The 10,612-nt window shown below is 35.4% G+C and overlaps 1 protein-coding gene across 1 annotated transcript; it reads left to right on the top strand.

Annotated features, from left to right (window-relative positions):
* Window positions 1–4,262: 4,262 nt before the first annotated feature.
* Window positions 4,263–7,438, top strand: LOC141687049 (putative LRR receptor-like serine/threonine-protein kinase At4g37250). Its single transcript, XM_074492193.1, has 2 exons — window positions 4,263–5,993; window positions 6,461–7,438. Exons 1-2 carry the CDS (start codon window positions 4,391–4,393, stop codon window positions 7,153–7,155), a joined length of 2,298 nt encoding a protein of 765 aa, XP_074348294.1. The 5' UTR covers window positions 4,263–4,390; the 3' UTR covers window positions 7,156–7,438.
* The last annotated feature ends 3,174 nt before the right edge of the window (window positions 7,439–10,612 follow it).

Raw genomic sequence — 10,612 nt, forward strand, 5'->3', positions numbered from 1 at the left:
ATCCATATCTATATCCATTTGTTTTTTCAGATTCAGATTTGGAAGAGATCGGCCCCGGATTTATTTGTAGGCCGATCAATATCCGGATCTGTTCAGATCACGAATTTCAGATCGGATATTCGCTCCATTTTTGTATATTTATTTTTTAATGTAACTTATTACAAAAGTTATTATAAATTGGAAACATCCCAAAAATTAAATATACCAATGGATTGTAGAGTATTTAATTCTAAAAATGAAAAAAAAATGATGTATCGAAGTGGAACTGTTATGTGATTGAGATGGGATTTTGGGGCGATATGCGACTGTGAAAAGTTAAAAGATTAGGGTATAATATAGAAATGGGAATTCTAGAGTCCGGACCAAATGAAGTATAGACAATGGGCATGAGTGAGGATAAGACTTTTAAATTAGATATAATAAAATATATTATTATCATATAATATACATATAATTTTTAACAAATATAAATATATATATATAAACCGGATCGTATCGGATCGGCCTAAATTCATTTCAGCTTCATTTATGATCGGATTTTTTTTATCGAATCAGGTTCCAGATCGATTTTTTAATAGGTTGATTCATATCCGCTAAAATAATCTCGTATAGGATTAGACCGAATCGGATTTTCGCTCCCGGGTAAAGGTTGTAGAACAAACTCCATTTGGAAGTTCGGACCCCAGTGACATGATAAATTAATATTTTCCCCAACACTTGGGTATAATTGGCACGAGGATAGTGAATCATTTGATTCATTTAAATTTGTAGTTTTGCATTTGGAAACATTCCATATCGAATCCCCATTTGATCAAGGGAACATTACACATGATGCCAGTACGTTTGTTGCTTATTGCGAAACAATATCACCAACTTCTTGTAGATTAGTAATCCATGCAATACTCGGTATTCGTTGCAAAGTAAAGACTCCAATCTGCAATGTTATGTTGTTAAGTTGGAATCTGAAGTACACTACACGATAATACATTTATATAATTGAATAGAAAATAGTATGAAGTTGAAGATCTAGCAATTATGTGAGTTTGATATTTTAGTGTTAACTAAAAGTCCAAAGAAACAGGATTTTTATGATTGTAGAGGACAAAAATCCAGATAAAATTTGGTATGAAGCTCAAACAACCCATGACACTGAACATCACACAGCCCCTGATAGATATATTCCTAGGTGGGGTGTCCAGAACTGTTCAACCGCATTCAACCGCTCAATCGCTCGCAATCGAATCGCATTTTGCAGATAATCGCGACACGCGGGTTGATTGTGGATTTAAAATTTAAAAATCACTCATTCGTGGTTTAAATGCGGTTTTAAATTTTTAAAAATCGCAAAATCGCAACCACAACTCGCAACATATATTTATAATAAAATATATTTCAAAAAATGTAGTTGATATCATATAAATTAATAAGTATACACATTTATTAACTAATTTTATGTTATTGTTAAGACTTCAATCATAAGATTCACAATCATTATAGATATATAAACAAAATAAATGAAAAATGTAATCAATATGTAATTTTTATTTTTTTTTTCTTTTTTCTTTTCTCTCACCTCCATATTTTTGTATGTTTTTAATATCTTAGCTCCACACGGAGCATTATTTTTTATTTTATTTTTGAATGTAAATTTATCATGTAACTTAAACTTGAACTTATTAATATTCTGAATTTATATTTTTGTAAATTATTAATTATTTTAAAATAAGTGGCTGAACCGCAAACCGATCCGCAATAACCGTAAATTCACAACCGCAATTGACGCGGTTAACTGCAACCGCATTGGTTCGACTTTTACCCCAAAACCGATATGATCCGCACCGCGGACACACTTGTTCCTAGGTCCTTCACTGTTTACTTGTGCCATCAGTTTTGGCATATCTTAAATTTGTAAGATAATTTGGCATTTCAGACAAAGAGCTTGCAAGTTGATAAAATGTATACAATTTGCAGATGTATAAGTTATTTATAAGATGAGTCAAACGATCTGTACTCTTATGATTTATAAGTTTTCTTAGCAAATGCATGTCTGATAATCTGATCTAATTTCCATAATTTCCTCCAGTAACTTGACATTTTTGCTTTTACAGCTTTCTTCGGATTGGATCCAGTTTCTACCCTTTTTTCGATCTTTCTTCTTATTGGTTCAATTGTTCTTACTATCACCAGACGTTATTATTTTAGCAAATAAGAATTCATAAAGTTAGATTTGTATAATTATAATCTCCCAGCCATGGGGATGTGGGCACCAAATCCTCCTAATCTAGATCAAGTACTACTTAAAAGGGTTATTACTGCATAACTTGATTCATAACATATACTAATCGGTATTTAGGTAGATAAAGCTGCCACAACTATTATAGAAATGAAGGATCAGAGAGAGAGAGAGAGAGAGTTGCCACAACTATTATAATTTGAGAGAGAGAGATTAAATTACATGATTTCTCTTTGCATTAAAAAAGCAATGATAATATCTATTGGCTAGATATTAGAAGGTTGGATCTTGGATTCTTAGTTGTGATGTGTATTTAACTAACATGTTGCAGTGCATCAAGTTACCTAAACTGCCCCTGCACTTGTTTAGTGACTCAATGGTAGAGTTGTTCTGACCTTGTGAGTTCTGATAATGACCTATCTGGCCTTTATGAGAGCTAGTGGACGAAAAACATATTAACTCCCATGCACTCTGAAAGAGAAACTTAGATATGACCTATGACTATGAGTTTGTAGCTATGGAAGTCAATGCCAAATTTGTACACTCTTGGTTGTATTAGTCAAGTACCTTCTTTAAAGATTAATGGTGGTCCAATCTCATACCTTCTACCAAGGACTCTAGTAGTAACTAGTAAATGCTCGATGCTCATGTAGTCATATCTCTAGCACAGATTTGAATTACATATACCTAGGAGTACTACCTATGACTTATGAACTATGAAGTAGGAAACCCATAAAATTTTCAACATTTGCATGAAAGTAATGGCACTTGTTTGTTATGCAACAACCAGTGCCTTCTATTGTTTAGACCTCTCTATCCCCCCTGTTTATGCTATGTTCTGAGTGATGCTGTGATGCTAGAGGGAGCGAGAGCCATACCGCAAACTAAAACGACAAAAATTCTTTGACAAGAACATTTTTTATCGTGCTGAACAGTATAATTTTACATCTTCCTCTTTTTAAGAATGCCAAATAATTGTACCCGCGATTCATACGGGTAAAAACTCATGAGAGTTTCTTACTGAGAGTGTACCATATCCAATTGCTTGTAAATTTGTAATGCTACATAATCCTACATGTGTGTGTTTGTGTCGATTTATTTGCAGACACAGCTTTTAGATGTGCAGTATTTTGAACAGTGACAATATATTAACATTATCCAATTATATTTATTCAATCAAAAAGGTTCAAAGAGGGCTTGGTTTCAGTAATGAAGACTCTTTAATCAACAACTGGGTAGCATGTAAATATGCTGTCATGATCCCATTTGTAAGATAAAGTACTGAATTTCTTGATAAAACAAAGCCTATGGACAGTTATACACAAGTACAAATCAGAACGAAGCTTGAATTAACATGCAGTAATGTTCTTCATGTTCACATGTTAAGAGTAAGACTTTATAAGTATATTACTATAATATGACACCAATAATATACACTTCACATTTATAATAAAATCAACCCCCTCTCAAGTCATTTAAAAATGTTAAACAACTTCATCTTGGTGTCACCTTGCAATGACCAAACATACTTTCAAGTTTCAACAACAAGGATTTTAAATAATACATATGTGTAAACACAATACATAACACAACCTGATCTATCTATCTGTACTTGCTGATGTGAGCATATTGATACATGATTAATTACTTGGTTTCTCTTTTGTTGTCATGGGGAATTTCTTTATAACTACTTTGGAGGTTTCTGCTAGATATTAGAGCTAAGTAATGGGGGATTAAGGTTAACATAATTTTTTTATTGAGTTTTGGGGATTATCTCTCGGGATGTCGGATGCTTAAAATTTTAGATAATATTGAAAGTATTTATCCGGTAAATTTATTTGGTTTAATGTTTTATGACACTTTCAAAGAGATACTATCTTTAAAAAATTTGGTACATTTTAATGATGTCATATTGCCAAAAAAAAATCAATTTTGGATATAAATGTTTTGTTTGCGGAACAGAGCATATTAAGTGAAGATGTTTGTTGTTTGGTGAGCTGTGATGTGATCACAAAGAGTAGTAGTAATATTTAACATTGTCCTCGTCACATGGCCTGATGGTCCTCTTCTGAACACCATAAATTTCAGTTATTGCACTTCTCTCCCATTTGCAGTTTAAGCAAAAAGATATGCAAGAGTTTCTGTAAAACAACCACAATGAAGTCACAAAGCTTTAGTCTCCACTTATGGTGGAAGCTTCTTGCACTCGGTACTCTTTTTGTAAATCTATCATATGGACTCAACACAGATGGGGTTCTTTTACTTTCTTTTAAGTACTCTATTCTGAGTGATCCACTAGGTGTGCTTGATAAATGGAATTTCAATGATGAAAATCCATGTTCTTGGAAAGGTGTTATATGTGGTGGTACAAATTCTAGTGTCATTAGTATCTCTCTTCCAAATTCTCAACTTCTTGGTTCCATTCCATCCAATCTTGGAATGTTTAAAAGCCTACAAACACTTGATCTTTCCAACAATTCCATCAATGGGTCCATACCTTTTTCGCTATATGACGTCTCCAGTCTCGAAAAACTTGACCTTTCCAACAATTTGATCTCTGGTGAGCTTTCTGAACTTGTTGGAGGACTTGAAAATCTTGAAGTGTTCAACTTGTCTGATAATGCATTAGCTGGAAATATCCCGAAAAATCTCACTACTCTTCTTAATTTGAGTGTTGTTTGTTTAAAGAGTAACTACCTTTCTGGTAATCTTCCAAGTGGTTTTGATTCAGTTCAAGTCTTAGATTTATCTTCCAATCTCATTAATGGATCACTCCCTTCCATTTTAGGGAGCTCAAATCTTCGTTACTTCAACTTGTCGTATAACAGAATATCCGGCCAAATTCCAGTAGAATTTGGCAGGATGTTCCCTGAAAACGTTACGATAGATTTATCTGTTAACAATCTTACTGGTCCTATTCCAGAGTCAAGTGTTTTTTATAGTCAAGAGAGCAAGTCATTTACGGGGAATTATCAACTTTGTGGTAAACCACTAAAGAATAATCCTTGTCCCATTCCGTCTATTATGTCTACCGCGCCTAATGTAACTGAAGCCACTTCTCCTCCCGCAATTGCAGCAATTCCCAAGAGGATACCTTCCTCGCGAAATGTAGCATCAAAAAACGGTTTCAAAATAAGTACAGTTTTGGGAATTGTGATCGGTGATGTCTTGGGTATTGCGATACTTGCTTTGATTTCCGTATATGTTTACAAAGTGAAGAAGAAGAAGAAAAGGACAGAAAAAAGAGTGAGAGATGAAGCCGGAGATTTTGAGTGGACTTCTTCTTCTGAGACAAAGAAAGGAGTAAGATCATGGGCGTGCTTTAACAAACGCAGGTACGACGATTCAGAAGAGTCGTCATTATCGTCTGAGTGTTCAATATTGGACGAGAAAAAAGATGCAGTAAAATGTCAACAGCCTGTAGTTGATCAGAAAAGATCATCTAAGAATCTGGTGACAGTTGATGGAGAGAAGGAACTGGAGCTAGAGGCTTTGCTTAAGGCGTCAGCGTATATATTAGGTGCTACTGGTTCGAGTATAATGTACAAGGCTGTGCTGGAAGATGGGACAATGCTGGCAGTTCGAAGAATTGGAGAAAGTGGGCTTGAGCGGTTCAGGGATTTTGAGAATCAGATCCGGGTCATTGCCAAACTGGTGCATCCTAATTTGGTTCAGATTCGTGGATTTTATCGGGGTGCTGATGAGAAGCTAATCATTTATGATTTTGTTCCAAATGGTAGTCTTGCCAATGCCCGTTACAGTAAGTTCTTTCTTCATTTTAGGTTCCAAGTACTAAGCGTAAATTAGCATTACTTGTTTAAGAGTTATTCCACCACTATATTTTGTTCGAATCTGACTTGGTCTTTAATTAATCCGAGTTTAAGCCTAAGTGAGGACATGGGACTAGTAAGTTGAACTTGGAGCTTACAATTATTGCCTCCATAGAGCTCAAGATTTAAAATTACTAGTTGAGAGCAGATCGAACGTGGAAGTGGGAGTAGGCTCCTTACACCCTCAATGTTTGGTTTAAGGCGCTGCTTGTGAAACTGTCTTGTAACCATTGTTGTCACTTGTGTTGAATTTAGCTACTTTTGCAGTGTCCACTTGCATGGATGATGATTTTCTCGTTTGTAGTATGTTGTTGTCTTGGTTTGGTAATGGTCATGATTTAGATAAGTTGCCATGTGATGAGATCTCTTTAAAGTTATTTTTATTACTAATTTTCAGGAAAAGCTGGATCATCACCTTGTATTTTACCTTGGGAAGTACGGCTCAAGATAGCAAAAGGAATGGCTCGTGGGCTAGCATACATCCATGACAGAAAACATGTTCATGGTAATTTGAAGCCTAGTAACATCTTGTTGGGTGCAGATATGGAGCCTAAGATCGGAGATTTTGGTCTTGAGAGGCTTGTAGTGGGGGATAACAGTTACAAGTCCGGTGCTTCAGCTCGAAACTTTGGTAGCAAGAGGTCAACTGGATCTCGCGATAGTTTTCAGGATACTGCAGGTGGGGCTACCCCAAGTCCAAGCCCAAGCGTGTTAGGATGTTCACCATATTATGCACCAGAATCACTTAGAAGTCTAAAGCCCCACCAGAAATGGGATGTATACTCATTTGGTGTGGTGTTGCTTGAATTGTTGACGGGGAAAGTCATTGTTACGGACGAATTAGGCCCCGCTGCAGTGACAGGGAACGCCACATTGGCAGACGAAGAGAAGAATAAGGTGCTGAGGATGGCTGACGTGGCAATACGTGGTGATCTGGAAGGCAAGGAAGAGTCATTGTTGGCATTATTAAGATTAGGATACAGCTGTATATCTCCAGTGCCACAAAAGAGACCAGCAATGAAAGAGGCAGTGCATGGGCTAGAGAAGTTTCCATTGTCTACTACATCTTCAGCGTATCTGTATGGTCACTAGATGAATGATAAGATCATACACCCAACATAGTAGATTGACTGGATTTGTTTTAAGTTGATTTTTTCAGATAGTTGTACTAATTGTTAAACAATGGATAATTGGTAGTATAGACTCATAATCAGAATAAATTCTTCTCCTGTACTATGACATTTGCAGCTTCATGTATCTATTTAGCAAATTTCAAAATATGTAAGAGATGCACTTAAATTGGAGTCTTCATCTTCGTACTGCAAAACTCTTTAATCTTGTCATCAGAAATATATAGAAAATAACATATTTTATCTATTGTAATTTGCAATCCGAGTACATTTTATCCTCCCGCAATTTTTCAAGGGCTAAGTGGCTGGGCTCCCTTTGCTTGTTTAGTACTTCGTATTCCCTTCCAGTTCAGTTTGTAAAATTTGGTTTAGTTTATTCGAGTTTTACTTTTAGTCTTTCTCAAAAAAAGAGTTTGCGAGATTCAGACAAGGTGATTCATCGAAAGTGTTATCTAGGTGCTATAACATGAAAAAGAATTTGTGTGAGAGTTAAAAAATAGTAGATATAATCACTAAAAGAGATGAGCCAATAAGGCAGGATACAGTTATGAATTGCTAAAAGGAACTGAGCCAATAAGGATACACCAATTAGTAAATATGGATTAACATTTTACCATAATCCTGTCGGTGACCAGAAAATTAAGTTACTGCTGATCATGGAATGTTTTGTGAAAATGATTAACTGAATTAGCAATACTAGTATTACTTAGTAGCTGGGATACTGTTAGATTAAATAAAATAATGTTAGTCATACCATGAATAGCATAGCAAGATTTCAAAATATACTGTGCTTCCTCTGAAGTTCATGTCCCTGCTGTAAATGGATGAAAGGATTAAAATTTCAGCCAGGTGCAAGACACAGATATACCCTCACAGTCCACAGCCAGTTGGTGCTGGATAGTGGATAGTGCTACACATCCAAAAGCCCTTAAAGTAACTAGTTTTTTTAAGAGAGAATTTCATTTTGTACCGGTCAACTTTGGTCAAAATCACTTTTATATAACAACTTTCAAAAATTGTAATTCGCATGCCTCTACTTTAAAACCCGATTCAACTTGCACCTTTTTTGCGTAATCGTGTCAATTATTTAACCCTGATTTTTTTCTTCTGCCATATATTCTAATCTATTCTTGAAGAAAAAAGATTAAATACCGGGAATAAAGGCTAAAGAAAAAGGTCTATAGATAGGACTTCGATAGATAAGTTTGTAATAAAAAGCCCAATAAAGGCCCAATTAGGATATTAGGATATTAGGACTTTGAAATATAAGTTTATAATAAAAAGTCCAATAAAAACCCAATTGTAAGGGAACAAGCCCATCTAAGACTCCCTATAAATATAGGCCAGTCGCCCTACTTGTAAAATGTGGGAAAAATAAGTATCAATAAAGAGTATTGTTCCTCACATAAACATGGTTCATATTTCGGGTCATCATTTGGCGCTAGAAGGAGCTCTTAAATTTGATACTCCAACATGATTATTGAAGAAACAGATCCAGAGAAATGTGGAAACACAACTGAGATCCAAACTGTTCAAAGATCATAACATGTTGCTCCAGTAGAAAACGATAAAGTACCGTCGACCCTCAAACCAAGACGGTTATTTCCGGTGGAGAAAAACCCCCCACCTGAGGGATCCCAGGCGCAGAGATGTTAGTCGCTAAACACGCGCTAATAATACACGCAAGTATACGCATTCGCAAGTAGTATAAGATATAAATCAGATTCGTTCTCACAGGGACTGGTTTAGGTTAACTTTATAATTTCTGCACTTACACAACAATGATGCTAAAACGATAACAAATTGAGGTTGTTTATAACTAAGAATTAAACTAACAATTATAACTAAGAGAATAAGATTGATTGAATTAATATATATGACAACGTGGGATTCTAATTTCATTAATTACTTCATTCAATAGCCTTTTCGTTCTTAACCTTAGCATGTAATGGTGATGACACTAATCAGATAACACAAAACTGATAAACGCCAACTTTCGTTGCACGAATACCATACTACCAGACATCCACAAAAGAGATAGAAGCTGAATAGAAACCAATTATATTGAGACCCTATATGTCTATAGAATTTGACAACATAACGGTTTAAGCACAAGTTATCTATCTTGATTACATAGGGCAAGTAAGATGGTTAAATTACCCTCGAATCATGCATAACAAATATATGAACCTATGCAAGCATGGCAAGTTCTAAATCCTTAAATTTACTTTCGCTTCATTAAGAATTAACACACTATCTTATAACTTTGCGACGCTCATAAGACGAATACGCACAACCAATACTAGACTATCATACAATCACCACACACTAAAGCATCAAAATAAATCAACTAAAGAAATACATAAATAAATCTGCTAGAAGCCCACGATAACGATTAGCCCATAATCGGACTCATCATCAACGCGGGTTCCGATGAAAGCATGGTATAATAACCGTAGTCTTTATAATGAATAATAATAAAAAGTTAACACAAGAGTATAGGTTCAACAAAATAAGAAACGAGCATCCAAGATTACAACTCAAAACAAAGATTCACAAGAATAAACTAGATCGTCTTCGCCTTTGTTGAATTGTGTTATAGGTCTCTTGCCGTCTTCTCCTTAGCTCTGATATGTCTCTGACTTGATATCTTTCGAAAAACGACCTAAAGTTATGATTATATAGCATCCCTGATCAATGTAGAAGTCTTTCTCTCAAAAGCTAAGTAGAATCAGAATTCTATTATCCCGACATGGCGCGGCCGTGCGCTTGATCAGCGCGGATGCGCTGGCTCTCTGATGTTTGGGCGCGGCCGCGCGCTTGATCAGCACGGGCGCGCTGGGCTTTTGCCAAAAATCATCTTTCTTTTTTTTCTTGCAGATTTGAGCCAGTCTTCGCGAGCTTTATTCCTTGGACACCATCCTAACACCATATTAGCATCAAATCAATGCTAATTCACCTGATTCTCAGATTAATGCCTGAAATGCAAAAACACTAGAAAAAACATTAAAACACCAATAACTTGAGTACATTTACACCAATTCAAAGCTTTACGGAACGTAATAAAGTGTCATAAATGACACTCAACATACCCCCAAACTTGAATCGATGCTTGTCCTCAAGCATAAACAGACTCAAAGAACAAGAAATAAAAATGCATGAATGCAACTAAATGAATGCAACGATCCCCATAGAATAACTAAACCAATCAACAAGCAACACCTCAGCAAATACAGTTATTTGCATAAAGATCAATCAAATCTCACAAATCAATCTACAAACCAAAGATGTGCGTGTGTGCAACTGCTTACAGATATACTATCGCAACTAGATCAACAATCCCGACTCACTACTTATTAAAGCAATCGCAAGGTTATGAATAGAATAAAATCTAGACTCAAAATAACTTATAACACTTC

The sequence above is a fragment of the Apium graveolens genome, chromosome 9 (genome assembly GCF_009905375.1).
Source record: "Apium graveolens cultivar Ventura chromosome 9, ASM990537v1, whole genome shotgun sequence".
In the NCBI taxonomy this organism is placed as follows: domain Eukaryota; kingdom Viridiplantae; phylum Streptophyta; class Magnoliopsida; order Apiales; family Apiaceae; genus Apium; species Apium graveolens.